Raw genomic sequence first — 19483 nt, forward strand, 5'->3', positions numbered from 1 at the left:
GAAGCAATGTCCGGGGTTGCAGGGGAGCAGTACTTGGGGTAGGAAAGAGCTATTCCCCGCCTCCTGGCTCCTGTGCCTGTCTCCACTGCCTGAGCCAGTGGGCCAGGCACACAGGTATAAGTTTTTTTCCCAGAGCAGCAGATATGGATCACAAGCAGCGGAATCCCAGTCTCCCCAGGAACTCTGCCTGTATTAACTTTCCAACCTGGTAGTCATGCAAGTCTCATGAAAGCACCATGAAATGTAGGTTTGTGCTCCCAGCGCAGATTTCTGGAGCTAGGTATTCAGCAGTCCCAAGCCTTCCACTCCCTCCCTTCTCCGTTTCTCTTCCTCCTGCTGGTGAGCTGGGGTGGGAGAGGGGCTCGGGTCCCGCGGAGCCACAGCTCTGGTACGCTACCCCATTCGCTGAGGTCTGCTCTTTTCTCCAGGTGTGTGCAGTCTGACGCGTCCTCTTTCCTGTTGCTCTCTCAGGATTAGTTGCGCCAATTAAATTTTCTAATTGTATCCAGTTTTAGGAGGAAGTCTCTGTCTCTTCTCTCACACCGCCATCTTTTGGATTATATTTTAACGTTAGCAAAACCCACAGTTTATCAGGAAACCTTCCTGAAAGAATGGGATTCAAAGGGCACATAAAAAGAAAACAATTTCTGAGTCACAGAGTTTATTTGACAAAATAGGAGAGAATAACAGTCTGGTAGGGGAAGTTTGTTTCTAAATGAAATTATGATGAAAGAAGAGGTATTAAAAATAACTTGTAAAGAGCATTATTTACCACAAAATTATGATTTATTTAAAAAATATTAGTGATCGTGATTTAAATCTCATGCACAGTCTGTATCTAATATATATCACTTATACATTTTTCTTATTTCACTTATAGATAATGTGTTTACTAATATAGGGGAGTCCTATATCCATCTTGCCGATTCTTACATTTTCTATTCCTGCAGAAATGCTGAGCCGGTTGTCAGGATTAGCAAATGTTGTTTTGCATGAATTATCAGGAGATGACACTGATCAGAATATGAGGGCTTCCTTAGACTCTGTGAGTACCTCTGTTTCTGAATTAAACTGATGAGACATATATTCGTATGATTCTGAGGAAAGGAATTTAAGGTGGAAGAGTGAAAGCAGCCTCCTTGTGCTAGGTGGAAGAGAGGATCAAGAAAAATATTGATACTTTATAAATGATCTTTCTCCTGTACATTTGTAGCCTAAGAGCCACAGTGAAGGGAGTCAAATCTTGGATGAAGTTCAGAAGATCTTTCTTGTTTGTGCCCCTGAGCCTTTTTGGTGCTAGATTGACTGAACTCCTCTTGGGTATATATCCTGTTCCTTGGGAAAGATTAGAATGATAAATGGCAGACCTGGAGCACCTTTTGGGTTTGGGAACATCTGTTTGCTATTGTACATTTATCTACACTTCTCTTGTAGTTTGTATTGTATTTTCTGAAGGCCACATAAGAAATCAAAAGAAGTCCTTTAGTTTTCTGAAAAGACAAGCATTATTACCTCATAGTTAAGAGAATTTTATTTAACTGCTCTCCTAATTTTAATTTTGGGTTCTTCCACTTAGTGGTTTGTGATCTTTGCCTCCCCCCCCCTTTTTTTTCTCCTTTGTAGAATTAGGATAATACTATAAATGAGATAATGTTTGGAAAATGCTTAACATTTTGTCTAAACACTTAACTCTTTGTCTGAATACTAGGAATTACCCCAGGAATCTGACATGGAATTTAATGATAGAACACAAGAGGATGTTGCAGAGCGCCTGGCTTATGCAGAGCAGTTGGTGGTGGAACTGAAAGAAATCATTAGACAGAAGGATATTCAACTCCAGCAGAAGGATGAAGTTTTACAGGTATCATGATTTTTCTCCTTTTTTGTCGAGCATTTGATAAAAGATGGACAGAACACTCACTTGGACTTTTCTCCTCACTTAGGTTATTAGAGAATGTGATTCTTATTTCCCTCATACTGTCATGTGATGCCTATTGAGAATAACTTTTGTTGTGTGCTAGGTAAGTAACGAATAAACATCTTTGTATTTATACATCATTGTTCTCTGACAGGAAGAAAGAAAAGCTGCTGATAACAAAATAAAAAAGCTAAAACTTCATGCTAAGGCCAAATTAACTTCTTTGAATAAACACATAGAAGAAATGAAGGCACAAGGAGGGACTGTTCTGCCCACAGAAATTCAGTCAGAGGAGCAACTCTCCAAGGTATGGTGACTGGGTATAATGCAGATTTCCTGAATGGAAAAAGCCTTGCATTATGGCAGATCTTCACTAAGTATAAACATTTATGAAGCTAGAGTAGTGCAGCACTAAATACTGTCCTTTCTTACTGAACTTGCATTATAGCTGGGCTGTGGGCAGCACATAGAATACAAGGCCAGCAGAAGACATGGAAATGAAATGCCACTTGTGACCTAGAGTTTCAGAGAATTTAAAAGGCTGGCAGGAAGAAATAAATACCCAAGTGAGGCATGTAGATAGGAGAGACATATACCTTTTGGAGAAGTTTCATCATTGGTTAGATTAAACTAGATGGTCTTCAAACTTTCTTCCAACTCTGAAATTCTTTAATTCAGTGACTTGAAACAGAATATTCTCTGTCCTCATATAGCCACATAGTAGTGGATGAATTTCATGCATTTTGGGCTAAATCAGCTAGATTGCCTTGGGTTCCCTGTAAGAGGTACTCTCTAGGTTTATCACTGCCATCAACACAACAGTCTAAGGTTGGGGATAGAGAAGTAAGGAAAGGTGGTAGTGGTATCTTTTGAGGAATGGGGCATCGTGCCAGTACTCATTTTGATTACCTTTTCCTCTTTGGTTGAATCCCAAATATTCACATTCAGCCGGCCCTTTAAAGAGCAAGACACTTAGTTTGTTTTTTTTTTTTTTTTTGAGAGTTTGGCCTAGAATGTATGGAGGCTGGCATATCACACGTGTACATTGCAGTTCGCCTATATGTTACTCTGCATAAGAATCTATTTATTTCTTAATTTTGCCCTTTGACCCACTAGTATTCTTATCAACAATGTGTTAGGTCATGGGAAATGAGGTTTTAATTGATTCTTTATGCACAACCCTTGGGGTTACTACTTAGCTCCCTGGTACTCTGCTTAGTTTTTCCTGTCTGGGTCTGATGCTCAGAAGGCATTATTTTTCTGCAATGATAGCCTTATTTAACTTCTTGAAGTTTATTTTAGAAGCTTTTCTCATTCTCCTCAAATAACTTCTTCATCTTGATTTTCTTACCTTTTGGGATTTCCTCAGTAATTCTTTCTTCCCTTGGCTGTGGTAGCACCAACCTGTTTTTCCCCATGTTGCTTTGTTTCTTCTAATTTTCTCTGTGCTATGTTGTCAGATTTTTAAGTTACCCATTTTATACTCTGCCTTTTTTTTGTATCATTAATCTATAATTACATGAGGAACATTATGTTTACTAGACTCCCCGCATCACCAAGTCCCCCCCAACGTACCCTGTTACAGTCACTGTCCATCAGTGTAGTAAGATGCTATAGAGTCATTACTTGTCTTCTCTGTGTTGTTCAGCCCTCCCTGTGCCCCCCCCCCCATTATCTACATTATGTCTGCTAATAGTAATGCCCCCCCTTTTTTTCCCCTTATCCCTCCCTTCCACCCATCCTCCCCAGTCTCTTTCCCTTTGGTAACTAACTGTTAGTCCATTCTTAGATTCTGTGAGTCTGCTGCTGTTTTGTTCCTTCAGTTTTTGCTTTGTTCTTATACTTCACAAATGAGTGAAATCATTTGATACTTGTCTTTCTCTGCCTGACTTATTTCACGGAGCATAATACCCTCTAGCTTCATCCATGTTGTTGCAAATGGTAGGATTTATAGGATTTGTTTTCTTCTTATGTATGGCTCAATAATATTCCATTGTGTATATATACCACATCTTCTTTATCCATTCATCTACTGATGGACACTTAGGATGCTTCCATTTCTTGGCTATTGTAAATAATGCTGTGATAAAGATAGGAGTGCATCTGTCTTTTTCAAACTGGGCTGCTGCATTCTTAAGGTACATTCCTAGAAGTGGAATTCCTGGGTCAAATGGTATTTCTATTTTTAGTTTTTTGAGGAACCTCCATACTGCTTTCCACAATGGTTGAACTAATTTACATTCCCACCAGCAGTGTAGGAGGGTTCCCCTTTCTCCGCAACCTCGCCAACATTTGTTGTTTGTCTTTTGGATGATGGTGATCCTTACTGGTGTGAGGTGATATCTCATTGTGGTTTTAATTTGCATTTTTCTGATGATTAGCGATATGGAGCATCTTTACATGTGCCTGTAGGCCATCTGAATTTCTTCTTTGGAGAAGTCTCTGTTCAGTTCCTCTGCCCATTTTTTAATTGGATTATTTGCTTTTTGTTTGTTGAGGCATTTGAGTTCTTTATATATTTTGGATATCAACCATTTATCGGATCTGTCATTTATGAATATGTTCTCCCATACTGTAGGATGCCTTTTTGTTCTGTTGATGGTATCCTTTGCTGTACAGAAGCTTTTAAGCTTGATGGAGTCCCATGTGTTCATTTTTGCTTTTGTTTCCCTTGCCTGGGGAGATATGTTTATGAAGAAGTTGCTTGTGTTTATGTCCAAGAGATTTTTGCCTGTTTTTTTTCTAAGAGTTTTATGGTTTCATGACTTACATTCAGGTCTTTGATCCATTTAGAATTTACTTTTGTGTATGGGATTAGACAATGATCCAGTTTCATTCTCTTACATGTAGCTGTCCAGTTTTGCCAACACCAGCTGTTAAAGAGGCTGTCATTTCCCCATTGTATGTCCATGGCTCCTTTGTCATATATTAATTGACCATATTTGTTTGGGTTAATGTCTGGAGTCTCTATTCTGTTCCACTGGTCTGTGGGTTTGTTCTTGTGCCAGTACCTAATCGTCTTGATTACTGTGGCTTGGTAGTGGAGCTTGAAATTGGGAAGCGAGATCCCCCCTTACTCTGCCTTTTTTGAAAGCTCAAGATCTGAAGCAAATCAACATCTTACAGCTTCATTTCCTTCCTCTGTTAAATAAAAGGGTTGGATTAAGTGATGTCTAAGTTCCAGTAGTCGGTGACAGTAGCCCTTTTGCTATTGTATACCTGTTACAGAGCTCTATATTCCATGGGAAGTATAGTTGAAGGAATGTTGGCAATCCTCTGATGCTTGACTATTATGTGGAAGAAAGTGTAAAATTGTTTTGTGTAATTTCAGTAAGCAGACTAGGTTCATTTGAGGGTAGTGAATTCAGTAGAGAGGCAGAATATGGTTCAGCCTGAGGAAGAGCCTTTGGAAAAAAAATAGAATTGAAAGATTTGGAGTTTCCCTCACTGGCTCTCTTATGATTTTTTAAATTACTTTTTTCTATTGAAGTAGAGTTGATACACAATATTTGTTTTAAGTATACAACATAGTGATTCAACATTTATCTACATTATGAAATGCTCACACCAACTAGTGCACTTACTATCTGTCCATGAATTTACTGTTAAGTTTTAGTTCTGCATGCTGCCGACTGGTTTTCCTCTCAGACTAAATACCGTAAAAATGGGAAACTTGGTGCCACTTCTTGCAAGTATCTACTCCCCTCTAGTATCTTCCTGCTTTGGGTTGCTCTCCAGCATTTTCAGATAGCTGTTTTTCTATCTTGTACAGAGTTTATAGCTGTTACCTGAGGGAGGGTGAGTCTAATAGGAGCTACTTTGTTCATATTGAAACTGAAAAATTCTGATTCCTTCCTTGTTAGGTGTTATTCTTGCTGCCATCCTTTGGATAACCCTATAATCAAATAGTTGTTTAGGGCAAGTTAGAGGAAAAGATCAAATATATATTGTAACTCTTTTAAATAAATGAATTAATCTCCTGCATTTTCAGCATGACAAGAGTTCTACAGAGGAAGAGGTGGAAGTAGATAAGATGAAACATAAGCTCCAGGAGAAGGAGGAACTAATTAGTAGTTTGCAAGCCCAGCTTACCCAGGCACAGGAAGAGCAAGCCACACAGGTAGGGGTGTAAGTCACCTCATGATCATGGAATTAATGAATTACTAAAGCCCAATGGTTTATTAAGACAAATACATTTTTCTTGATGCCAAAGGGTATTCATCTATGTATCTATCAGTTCCCTTACTTCTTCCCTTGATTCTCTTCCTCCCCTTCCTTACGTCAGAAGTCTCGAAATTTTACTAGACTCTGCATTGGTGTTTGTCATTCTTTATTGATATTTGTAAATACCCAGAATGCTCTGTCAATATATGGCTTTACCTATTTTTATTTTAGATGTGTTTTCTTGAATTATATAGCTTTTCGTATATGGTCTGTTTTCTTCTTTAGGGACTTCTGTTATCATCCATAACTTCCATCTTTGATTATCTTTAATATTTGTCACTTGCTCTCAATTCCTTTTTATCTATTCATTAAAAAAAATTTTCTTCTTTTTTAATTTCACTTAAGGCATCCTATTTTGTGTTTACTGTCTTTTACATTCCTTTTTATTTCATCGTTTTTTTCTGAAGTTAATTTTTTTCTTTTATATCACATTCTCCCTGAATTCTGTCATCTCATTTCTGAATTTTTCTGATTGTGATTTATGTTGTTCTTGCATGTCTTATGTTATTCTTAATTTTTTTAAACACCTTTGAAATAGATTACAAGTTTGGTTTCTTTTTTGAGCATGACTGAAGTATGTTTGTGTCACCTCTAAGTGTATTATTCTGCTCCTCAATCTTTTTTATAGTAACTTTGTATGGTGCTTGACCTTGATCCTTTTATGTTCCTTATTTTTGTGTGAAATTAATTTTCCTAAATTTTAGAAGGAAGCTTAGTTCACAGGACAACTTTTTTTGCTTAGCAGACCTCTCTCTTTAATTGTGTGTGTGTGTACTGTGTTCTAAGATAATGGAAGCTGAATTTCTGAGGTTTCCTGGTTTTCTTCCTTTTGCCCTTCACTTTTGTCTGTATCAGTATTGCCAAATAGTAGTATAATGTGAACCACATGTATAATTTATAAATTTTTAGTTTACAAATTACAAAAAGTTATTGTTATTAAATTACAAAAAGTAAAGAAGAAACGGGTAAAATTAATTTTAACAATGTATTTCATGTAGTCTAATATATGAAAAATACACTTTCAAGATTAATGTAATATTTTTGTGTTATTTCATTCTTTTTTACACACTAAACCTGAAATTTGGTTTGCATTTTACCTTATATCTCAATTTGTATGCTAAATTTTCATTGGAAATACTATGTCTATGTTTAGGTATCATAAAATTTCTAGTTGAGAAAGTAAGATTCATATGCTTAAGTTGTTCCAGCCGTACTTAGAAGCTTTCCAGTAACTGAACCAAGTGCTGAAACATCACTTTCCTTTAATATCTGTGTTCACATTGAGAAAGTGGTTCATTATTTGTAGGATAATTAATTTGACTTTGAAAAGCATATCAACTTCAAAGCATCTGTGAGAAATGGAAGCATATGTCCAGATAATGCACATGTGTGTCCTTTGTATATGCAATGTTCATAGGAGCTTCCCTTGTAATAACCAAAAACTGGAAACAACTCACATGTCTATCAGCAAGTGAATAAACAACTGGTATTTTCACATAATGAAATGCTACTTAGAAATAAAAAGGAATCAATTATGCATTAGTAGCATCCCTTTATTTTAAACTTAAAAGTGTATCTGCACTTATTTTTGAGCTAGAAAAATAGTAAGTATTTAAATTTAATTACCAATTATGTTTTGTGTGAGTTTCAACTGTGACTCATGCTGTCTGCATAAAGTATCCAAATAAACATGATAGAGTATTACATAGGTGTGTAGAAAAAAACCATTCAAACTGAATCAATCTGTTGACAACTACACAGATGATATATTTATTACAATTTATTATAACATTAAGAACAACATGCACAATTGTTGCATAACAATTCAGGAGTATCTTACATGATTCATCAGATAAAGTGAAATGCAGTCAAGCAAAACAATGCATTTAATGAAAAAATAATTTATACTTAAAGTTTGATAACATTAATAATTAAATTGCTCATTTACACTAGGCATATTTTAAGCCCTCTGTGGCCACATGTGGATAGTTGATAATGAATTCTCCAGCATGTGGATAGGCCTTCTTTTCCTCCTGTTTCTGTTGTCCTGATTCTGCTTCATTTTTATTTCCCTCCCAGAAGTTTCTTCTTATTGCAGGTCTGTGTCTTGGAAGGCAACCCTGATGCATGGGTTTTGAGAATTCAGAGGGGCTTGATTGTTTTAGCCTTTTTGTCTTTCTTACTGTGGATCCATTGCACTTACCCCATATTGGGGAATGGAAAAGCCCCACCAGTTTAAGCTGCTGTTCTGAGATTGATCAACTGTGCTTTCCAGTAAGAGCTCACTGGCTCTTTGGGGCTTTTCCTCAAAGCCATCAGTGTTGCCTTTTACTGCTGTCTTCCTTTCACAGAGACATTTATATCATGCAGGTCTTCTGCCTTTGGTCGTTTGTCCCTACTACTTGTATTTTTGGGTTTGTAGCACTATCTTCATAATTTCATTATAAATATTGTCTGTGGCTTTTGGTTTTACTTTCTAGTGATGCCAGAATTCAGATAATCAAAAAGTTGTACAGTCTGTTTCTATTAGAGGATTCAGAGAAATCAGAAAACCACTACTATTGCTTCTATCCTTCTCTGATAAATAATTTTGATAATTACTTCTGAAAAACCATAGTACATGGAATTCCCTTTTATGTTAGGTGGAAATTAGAGGATATTGGTAGGTATTTGGGGCAGATGAGAAAGGAGGTCAAAGAATTACAAGTGCTAATTCTTCTGCTTAAATACTTTTTCCTTCTGTGTCTGCAGTTTGATAAGAGTTCAACAGAGATGGAAGAATTTTTAATGATGAAGCAACAACTCCAAGAGAAGGAGGATCTCATTGGCACTCTGCAAGCCCAGCTCAGCCAGACACAGGCAGAACAAGCTGCTCAGGTAGGGGGGAAGGTACCTCATTACCACTAGAATAAAGGATCATGAAAGTCTAACTGGTTATTACATGATGAGTCAATTCAGTCACTTTTAAAAACCTTCATAGATGAATGTATAGTAGCTAGAATGTTACTAGAATGTAAAAATTAGAAAGGTATGGTAGTAGAAGAAATTAGAAGTATTAGTTATCTTGATGAATTTGCCATGGCATAATTAATGGCTGTTTCTTAATTCTACAGGCCCAGAAACATGACTTAAAAGCACACAGATTCTTTGGCTTTGGAATGAGCTCATGCTAAGTTCAAAAGAGACTGATAGATAAACCAAAAGAAATACAAATGATTAGGTCCATTCTTTCCCTATAGTAAAATCTTAATAGGAAGTTAAATCATCATCAGATTACATAGTATATAATGAGAAAGTGGTACATAGGTCATTTTATTCAATGTTAAATGGCATCAGTATGTGACATTCTTCTTCATACTTATTTCTGCTATCAGGACCAGACTGGACTGGCATCCTTCACTCTTTCTCTCTACTTTTCTAAATTTCCAATTTGACCACCAGAGTTTTCCTTTGGGAATGCTGCTGACCCATGAAACACTTTTTTTCTCCCCTAAAGTACCTTTGCATAATAGCTAATCTTATTGGTGTTTACTTTATTGGTAATTTGTAGTATTAGTGGTACACTTCTGTCTTTTGATGGCCTACTGCTGTGTATACAGTTAAAATTGTATATCCTATAATCCTTTTACCTATTAGCTTTTACCTTGTCCTTTTTATGTGCAGGCACTATATACAGTGTAGGATGGATAAATACAAAATATGATTTTTACTGAGTGGCTTAAATCATGGAAAGCCAAGATATATCAATGTATTAACAGATTCATCATAATGTAAGCATCAGCACAAACTACAAGTATTTTGAAAGGTGAAAGAGGTCACTGAATATGACAGCCAAGGGGGATTGCATGGAAAAGTTAGTATTTAGACAAAACTGTGATTCCAAGAAATACCCTAGATGATACTCTTGACAAGTTGAGGGAAGATATTCCACTTGTGGGAATGGTTTTGAGCAAAGTCCCAAGAGAAAAAGAGTATGGTACATATACAGAAAAGGATGTGTTTGGCTCGTGAAGGACTATAGTGCCTACACTTGAAACACAGGATTCCAAATTCATAGTGATGCCAGAATTCAGATAATCAAAAAAAAAAGTATGAAGTTTTTGTTTCCGATCTGAAAGGAGAGCCAAGGTCAATTCAATATGTCACAAATTGAGAAATCAACATTTGTTGAAGGACCAGTGCAAAATATGCAAGCTAAGAAGTGGCCGGCATGCCCAACCACAGATCTTAAGGAAAGGAACATACAGGTGGGTATGTGCATGAGTGTGTATGCACATACGGTCATGCACATACCCCACACAAAAGAAAACAAAAACACTGATACTGAACAGTTCACGAGTCAATTTATTTCCATTTCATTCTCTTACAAACTAGTTACAATGAGGGTGATCTAGAAGTCTGCAAGTTACGATAGCTAAAAATAGTTACCTGGGTTAGAAATAGACCAAGTTCTTTGGTAGAAGCAATTTGTAAACAACAATAGAAAGAGAGATTTGTATTTCCAATTGTAGAAAATTTTGAATAAAAGATTCATTAGTTTGAAGTTCTACTTATATAGGGCATGAGAATTTCATTGAAAGTATTGAGCGTTAAGTGTGGTATTGAAGTGTCTAGGGCTTAACAGAAATCTAACTTAACTTTGTAGGTTTAATATTCTTGTCTCTGTAAAACCTAAAAAATAAAACCCTTTGTGTATTTAAAAATTCCTAGTCACTATGCAAATAAAATTTTTAATATATTTAGGCTGACTTCTGAATTTTGTAATAGGATTTCTCTCACTTTTATAAGTTACTGTGAGGCCTGACTGTCTCTCTTCCACCATTCTCATCCTTGACATTCAAAATTTAATTTAAAAAACTTATTATCTATCGGTTTTCAGTGTCTTATCTTTGGAGAATAGTCTGTGAGTTGTGTTTGTGTGATATTTGGGGAGTGTAACTTGTATAGTTTCTCTGGTGTGTCTTCAGTTGAGTTCCATGCAGCAGGTGGTCCGAGAGAAAGATGCCCGCTTTGAAACACAGGTTCGTCTTCATGAAGATGAGCTGCTTCAGTTAGTAACCCAGGCAGATGTGGAAACAGAGATGCAACAGGTGTGTTGCTAAAACTTAGTAGAATGACTGTCATTGGTTAACATGTAATTAAATCACCACAGCCACTTTTCTGCCCTTACCTCCTCTTCACTTGGTCTTAGCGTGTTCTTTAATTGGCTGCTTTTGGGTGTTCTTGTCTTCTGTTGCGTATTATTTATTTATTTTTTTCTTATCCTTACCTTGCCTCTTACCCCCCTAACCAGGTTGTTGGTACTCAAAAGCTGACTTTAATTGGCAAATGTATGTGGTAGTCAGAAATCGGTTCCTTTTCAGTTTGCTGATTGTAGCTGCCTTTGTGCATTAAAAACCAGATCCAAGCTTCAGATGAATGAAGCCAGTTATAAACTTTTGAAAAATTGAAGATGAAAAGGAGTGATTTTAAAACCATTACAGCCTTTTATTAATCAATAATTCTTGTGTAAAAAAACTCGTTGAGTTTATTTTGAAAATTGGCTTCATTGTTTTGGAGTTTTATCATCTACTAACTCAACGGTATTTGTTTTTATTTAGTGTGTTGTGTAGTGTCTAAGGCACTCCAGTGGTGTTTCGTGGCTGATCCATTTAATTGTTCTAAGTTCTAAGTAATCCTTCAGATTGCACTAGAAATAAAGTTTCAGAATACAATGCTTTTTAAAGTAGAATATTACTGTATATGTGTATCATTGATTTTGTTATTCAGCAAATGTTGTATCAAGTGCATGTCTGCATGAAAGTAGAAGAGCAATGGTTTTTCTTGCCTGCAGAGAATGTTCTCTTTCATGAGTGAGATAAACATGTATCTATGTTATTTAGGTGCAGGATATTGACTATGTCATTTAAAAAGTGGGTATGTGTCATTTTCTCTAAGTATTAAAATGGCTCCCTGATTCAGGGACTCGCCTGTATCTGAGTTCGGTTGTTGTCAGTACTCTGGAGAAGACAGTTCGAGATTGTTGCTGTTGGATGGGGAGCATGGCATGCTGGTGTCCCACTCTTTAACCTGTCATTCTCAGCAGTCAAAAATCTTAAGTCCACAAACCTACATGACATTTCAAAAGGTAAGCAGAGGATATGCTCCTTTGTTAGCACATTATATCTAAAACATTTTCTTCTCAGAAGTTGAGGGTGCTACAGAGGAAGCTTGAAGAGCATGAAGAAGCCTTGGTGGGCCGTGCTCAGGTCGTGGACTTGCTGCAGCAGGAGCTGACTGCTGCTGAACAGAGAAACCAGGTACTGCCTTATGGTCTTGACTGCCTGCCCTGGGAGTATTCATTTCCACTTTAGTTGCCTGGCAACAGATACAAAATCATATTAAGTCTTCAGAGAATTGATGCCATTTATTCATTCTTCCAAGAAATACCCTGTGCTTAAGTGGTAGTGAGCTCCTTCCCTGATGAAGCTTATATTTCACATCTTCTATTGTTGCTGTTTTACTTTGTAATTTTAAGTCTAGGGTCCTAGTTTCTCTAGAATGTCAGATTTTTCTCTGATGATTTTCCTTTCTTTCAGTTCACCCCTTCTCTGTCCTGAATTGTTCTTGTGTTTTATGTACTGTCCCTTTTTTGCTTGTTTTTGTTGCTTGACTTTCTGTTGTATTGAACTAATCCCACCATTCAGTATTCCCATGAATCTAAATGTGATCAAAGACACTGATGTTCTAAAATTTTATACTCAGGTATCTCATTCCTGACTGTGACCCATCCTGTAATTCCCTTTCTCAGACTCTCCTGACTTTGTTCTCATTGAGATCCCATGATCCTTTCACTTTGCTCCTCTAGTATGTTAGTTTGTTCTTAGCCTCTCTCCTTTCCCTGTCTGCTGTGGACCTGTGCGTGACCATTTAGACTATTTTTTTTTACCAGTCCTTGGGTTCCCTGTGTCCCTATCTTATCACATCCAAGTAGCCATATCCTAATGTGGGATTGGTGGTGGTGATACCAAATAGTCCACATTCTGCTTGTTCATCTGGGTGCTGCATGGTGCTGGAGAAAGCCAACCATCTCCTTTCTTAATTTTCAACTCTTCTTGAAAAGGACTTCTTGCATAGAAACATGTTCCCATACCTCCTATCTTAATAAAACCAATACCCTGATCCCAAGGTCCCTCTCTGTCTGTCATCAGATAGTCAGGTCCAAGTCTCAGTTCTGCCTCTCACTAAATAGTCACTATGTAAATAATTACTTCTCTGTGACTCTTGCAAATTTCTCTGTGCTTCTGTTAATCCTTTGTAAGTCTCTCTCTCGTGGCCTCTGTCATTGTATTACAATTATCTGGTCAAGTGTGACTCTCACTGAACTCTGAGTTCCTTGAGATCAGAGTCTGCATTCATTTATTCCTTCATTTATTCAGTATTTATTGAATACCATACTCAATATGCCATATACTGTGCTAGGTGCTGAATAATAATGATGATAGAACAGAAACAGTCCCTTGCCCTATTGAACTTATTTTACAATGAGAGAGATAGAAATTTAAAGATAATGACACAAATAAATATATATAAATACAAACTGTTCAAAGTTTCAAGAAGGAAAACAGGCTTAATGCAGTTGTGGGTTTGGTCCTGAGTACTTAGCATCCTGCTTCACCTGGAAGATGCCCTTCACTGTGTTTACTGCCATGAAAGAATGCATGTGTGGTTCATGAGGCTTTGCCTTTTTTTCTTAGATTCTCTCTCAGCAGTTACAGCAGATGGAAGCTGAACGTAGTACTTTAAGGAACACTGTGGAAACAGAAAGGCAAGAGTCTAAGATTCTGATGGAAAAGATGAAACTTGAAGTGGCAGAGAGAAAATTATCTTTCCATAACCTGCAGGAAGAAATGCATCATCTTCTGGAACAGCTTGAGCAAGTAGGTCAAGCACAGGCTGAACTGCAGTCCCAGTACAGTGCTTTGGAGCAGAAGCACAAAGCGGAAATGGAAGAGAAGACCTCCCACATTGTGAGTCTTCAAAAGACTGAGAAAGAATTACATTCTGCCTGTGATGCTCTCAAGGATGAAAATTCAAAGCTTCTCCAAGATAAGAGTGAAGAGGCAGTTCGTTCAGCCCAGGCCATTCAGCACCTGGAAGGTCAGTATTTGATTGCTTTTGAAGACTACTTATCTAGCACCCGAGTGGGTCTGTTAATGATGACATTTTCTCAAACCAATTGAATTGATAGAAGAATTACAAAAGGCATCTCTTCTGAACTCTTTGTTGCATTTGTCTTGTTTCTGATTGAAGTTATAATCTGGCTTAATATTATAATTGCCATTACAGTACCAAAAACTATTGATAGTGGTGTGTCAAATATTAAAAAGAATATTATGTGAAACATGACTGGTTGGAATGGGTTCAGTGACTGAAATGAGTAAGATTTGAATTAATTTGTGGAACACTCTGGCCAGATCTAGGTGCATAGGTAGGGGAACTGAATTGAATGGAGTCATCCTTCTAAAGATGAATCTGAATGCTTTCCTTACAGGTGAAAAGTTCTTTTTAAAGAAAACTACCCTTTAAGAAGGTTTAAAGAAAACATTTTTTAAAAAGTGTTATTATTAAAGTAATACATGCTTCTTCTAATTTAATTTGATTCAAATAGATTTGCATATAGCTAAAGGAAAGATTAGAAAGAGTTAAGTGGAAGATCTGTCTTGGAGAACTGAACATTAACCAGAACGCTTGAGGAGCATTACAGTATGTTATGTGAGCATGCTGTCCTCTTGACTATGTTCATGTTTAGAATTGTGCTGTATTATCTTGGGATTCATAACACTTTGGTGAAGAATGAAGAAAATACAAAATGCTAAAGGCATTTTTCAAGGGCAAAGAAAGAAAGACTTTAAAGAAATGTCTTGGCCCGTTTCATTTTACCTTTGAAGGAAGGGGTTTACTCAGATGCCCTTTGGTCCTTCAGAGCATTTAAATGATTTAAAAAAATGTTGTCATTGGCATCATAATTTTAATTAAGATAAGTGAGCTAGAGTAAAAAACATCTGGTGTATCTCTAGAAGATAAACCTAAATTTCAGATTTGTGACAGAGATTACTTCTACTTACTTATTTTATTTCTTTTTTACTTACTTTTTTTACTTATTTACTTATAGTTAACTTATTTACCTATTGACTTATTTTCTTTTCCTTAGATCAACTACAGCAAAAATCCAAAGAAATTAGCCAATTTTTAAATAAATCAACCTTGCAAAAACATGAAACAGCATCTCAGACTTCTTGCCCAGGTGTTTATACTGAGGACACACAGGTAATGGTACTTTTTGTGAATATAATCTGTCTTTTCTATATCTATACTTAGGTAATCTAATGAGAATTTATTCCAGAAAGTATTATAAGCCTGTCTTTTCTGCCTCATAAAATGCTTTTTTTGGAAGTGGTTCGCTTTAAAAGGAAGGCATTAATGTAGTGTCTAACCAGTGAATAATGAGGAAATAATAGTTATGAAGCACCATGATATTAGGAGCCTTTCTGATTCTAAGTTCTTAGTAACCTGTGTTGGAGATACATCATTATTTTTGATCCATAATCAGTTTTCTCAGGTGAGAAGTCAATTTTGTTTTTTTTTTGGCAGACTGAGATTTGGTCAGATTTAATGTACTAGATTCAGTCTATCCAAATTTGTAAGCCTATTATAGAAGTCATAATGCTCCCATTAATTAATTAACAGTAAAAAATTTCAGTTGCCAAGTGACTCTTGACTGACCAGTACATCCTCTCTTCTATAAGAATATCTGTGGGAAGCTAGATTGTAATCACCAGAAGGCTGCTTCTTAAGCATGAATATCAGGACAAGGAGTTAATTTGATGATCTTAATTGGCTTGCATCAAGCAGGATTCGTTCACCTCCATTATCAGATTACACCTATACAAACTGACAGACATAGTGACTGGCAGAGTTCCGTGGTTCCTGGGCTATACTGTGTACTGATAAAAATTTTTGTTTCATGGTTTCTAACATCTAAGTTTTCCAATCTCTTCTATTTTCCCATTTTCAACTTTTTTTCCCAATGTTTTGTTAAGACATTTTACAGCAATTCCAAAAATATGAAGGAATTTGATAATGTACATCTGTATACTCACCATGTACCTTTTATCAACATTTTGCTTTATTTGCTTTATCAAATAATCTATTCAGTTATCCATCTACCAGTTCATCTTAAGTTTTTATAAACTTGACAGTAAGTTGTACACATCCATACGTTTTTCTTCAAATATTTCAGCATGCATATCATCAATTAGATTTTAATACTTGTTTATAGTTTTTTCTTTTGAAGTAAGGTTTTCAAAACATGAAATGTGCATCCGTGTACAATTAATTGAGTTTTCAAATGCATACACCTGTGTTAAAAATCCCTATCAAGATATATCAGTGTACTCCACAAAGTACCTATATACCCTTTTGCAACCAACCCACACCTTTCCCCTCCAGAGACCAATGTTCTAGTTTTTCACCATAGGTAAATTGCGTGTTAACATTACATAAATGTAATCATACAATGTGTTTCTTTATATAAAGCTTCTTTCACTCAGCATGTTTTGAAATTCATCCATATATCACAATTTATTCTTTTATGTTACTGAGAAGTATTTCATTTTATAAATATACTGTGTTTTCCTTTTGTATGATTGTGCTGTGATTTCCTGCTGAAGGGTAACTGGGCTTTTTCATGCTTAGGCTATTGGGAATTAAGTTGCTGTGAATATTCTATTACAAGTATTTGTGTGGACATGTTTCAATTTATCTTCAGTAAATTCTAGTTGAGGTATTCCTGGGCCATAGAGTTAATTTACATTTAGCTTTATAAGAAACTGTCAGATCTTTTTCCAAAGTGGTTGTGTTGTTTTATACTCCCACCTAAAATATTTGAGAGTTCCAATTGTTCCACATTTTCTCCAAGCCTTGGTATTGTCAGTTTATAAAATTCTAGCCATTCTAATGGCTGTGTAGTGGTATCTCATTATGGTTTCTATTTGCATTTCCCTTATGACAAATGATGCTGAACAATTTTTCTCGAGATTCTTGGCCATTTATGTATCTACTTTTGTTTGGCAGACTGTCTCTTCAAGTCATTTTCCCATCTTTTAAATCAAGTTCTTTGTCTCATTATCAGCTTGCAGGAATTCTTTATATATCCCAAATGTCAGTTTTTATTATCAAATATGTTTGGTGACTAATTTCTCCCATACTGTGTTTTGTCTCCTATTCATATTCTTCATGATGTCTTTTAGATAGCAGACATTTTATAATTTTGATGAAGTCTATTATTTATCAATTTTTAATGGTTACATTTTCTGTGTTCTGTCTACAAAATCTTTGCTTAACTCTGAGTCGTGAAGATATTCTCTTAAGTTTTCTGCAGCTTTATGGTTTTAACTTTCAGTTAAGTCTCAACTTCACGTAAATTTTTGTTTGTAAGATAAATTTGTGCTGTATGATAAGAGTCAAGGTTTATCTTTTTTTTCATATGGATATCTAGTTGTTTCAGTACCATTTCTTGAAAAGACCCTACTTTCCTCATTGGATTGCTTTGGTACCTTTGTTGAAAATCAAATGATTACTAGGTTTATTTCTGAACTTTCTGTTCTGTTATATTGATCTATTGGTCAGTCCTTGTGCCAATATCACCCTTGTCATTACTGTAGTTTGTAGTTATTCTTGAACCCAGGTAGGATAAGTCCTCTGATTTTGTTCTTCTTTTCAAGCTTACTGTAGTTATCACAGGCCTTTTGTAGTTCCACAGAAATTATATAATCAGCTTTCTTAGATTGTGTTTTTTTTTTAAAAAGCAAGCTGGATGGGATTTTGAGCTGCATTGTGTTGAATCTGTAGATCGATTTAGAGAGAATTAACATCTTAACACTATTTAGCTTTTCAATCCATGAGTAAGTGTAGTATAGCTCTTCACTTATGTTTAGATCTTTAATTTCTTTCAGCAATGTTTTGTTGTTTCCATTGTAGGAGTTGTGCGCATTTAAAAATTTATTCCGAAGTAGTTCATGTTTTTTGATGTTATTGTAGATGGAATTATTCTAAATTGATTTTCCAACTGTGCTGCAAAAATATTAGTATGCAATTGAATTTTCCTTAGTAACTTGTATGAGCTTGATGAACATTCCTTTTATTAATTCGAGTCTCTTTTTGTAGATTCCTTAGGGTTTTCATCATAAACAGTCATGTCATCTGCAAAAAAGAGATGAGCTTTATATACTCCTTTCTAATCATTATGCCTTTATTTCTTTTTTATGCAATGGCTAAACCTTCATTACACTATTTGATAGAAGTGGTAAGATACTTGCATTATTCATGAGCTTTCCATATTTTACCATTAGCAATGCTACGAGCCTTAGGTTTTCCATAAATGTCCTTTGTCAGATTGAGGACTTTGTCCTCTATTCCTAGTTTGGTGAGAATTTGTATTGAATTTTGTCAAATGCTTTTTCTGCATTTATTGAAATGACTGTATGGGTTTCTTTTTTATTCTGTTAACATAGTGCAGTACTTTAATTTTTGGATATTAAAGCAACCTGTAATTTTGGGATAGGTCCCATTAGATCATAAAGCATTATCCTTTTTATATGTTACTGAATTTGATTTATTACTCTTTTGTGAAGGATTTTTGTACCCATATTCATAAAGGATATTGTTCTATAATTTTCTCTTTATTTGTAGTATCTTTGTCAGATTTTGATGTTAGGGTTGTGCAGGCCTCATAAAATGAATTTGGAAGTGTTACCTTTTATTTTTGGAGAGTTTATGTAAGATTGGTTTTTCTTTCTTAAGTGTTTGAAAGAATTCAGCAGTGAAACAATCTGAATCTGGAATTAAGAATTCCAGATTATCAATTGAATTCCTTTTAGAGATAAAAGGCTAATAAGATTTTCTTGTGTCAGTTTGCATTTTTGTTTTAGGTCTTGTCCATTTCATTTTAGATGTCAAGTTTTTACCATAATGTTCATTTTAATATTCCCTTTGTATCCTTTTAATGCCTCTAAGTTTTGTGGTGGTCCCACCCTTACCCTGGTTCCTGTTAATGTTTTTTTTTAATTGAGATTACAATTGATACAACATTTTAAAAGTTTAAGGTGTACAATGTGTTGATTTCATGTATTGCAATGTGATTACAATATGATCATGCAATAGTGTTAGCTAATTACTCCATCACATCACATAATTATCATTGTTATTTTGTGGTGAGAACATTCAAGATCTAGTCCCTCAGTAACTTTGAAGTACGCAATAGATCATCACAGTGCTGTGTATTAGCTCTCCAGTACTTGC

General features: G+C 35.7%; 1 protein-coding gene across 13 annotated transcripts in view; it reads left to right on the forward strand.

Annotated features, from left to right (window-relative positions):
* The window catches only part of GOLGB1 (golgin B1), a 103494-nt gene that overhangs the window by 29306 nt on the left and 54705 nt on the right, over positions 1-19483 (forward strand). For 5 of the 13 annotated variants that reach the window (XR_005059909.2, XR_005059910.2, XM_017676608.3 and 2 more), the window contains 9 exons: positions 951-1045; positions 1709-1861; positions 2073-2225; positions 5910-6038; positions 8894-9019; positions 11110-11232; positions 12328-12441; positions 13879-14281; positions 15336-15451. Coding sequence is in view for 11 of the 13 variants with exons in the window: in XM_017676608.3 (XP_017532097.3) it covers positions 953-1045; positions 1709-1861; positions 2073-2225; positions 5910-6038; positions 8894-9019; positions 11110-11232; positions 12328-12441; positions 13879-14281; positions 15336-15451 (1410 nt within the window). In the remaining 2 variants the exon portion in view is untranslated. Of the gene's footprint in view, positions 1-950; positions 1046-1708; positions 1862-2072; positions 2226-5909; positions 6039-8893; positions 9020-11109; positions 11233-12327; positions 12442-13878; positions 14282-15335; positions 15452-19483 lie in introns of those variants that run through there. The other 8 variants (XM_017676572.3, XM_017676592.3, XM_017676616.3 and 5 more) reach the window with 8 other exon arrangements.

This window comes from Manis javanica, chromosome 3 (genome assembly GCF_040802235.1).
Source record: "Manis javanica isolate MJ-LG chromosome 3, MJ_LKY, whole genome shotgun sequence".
NCBI classification, from domain to species: domain Eukaryota; kingdom Metazoa; phylum Chordata; class Mammalia; order Pholidota; family Manidae; genus Manis; species Manis javanica.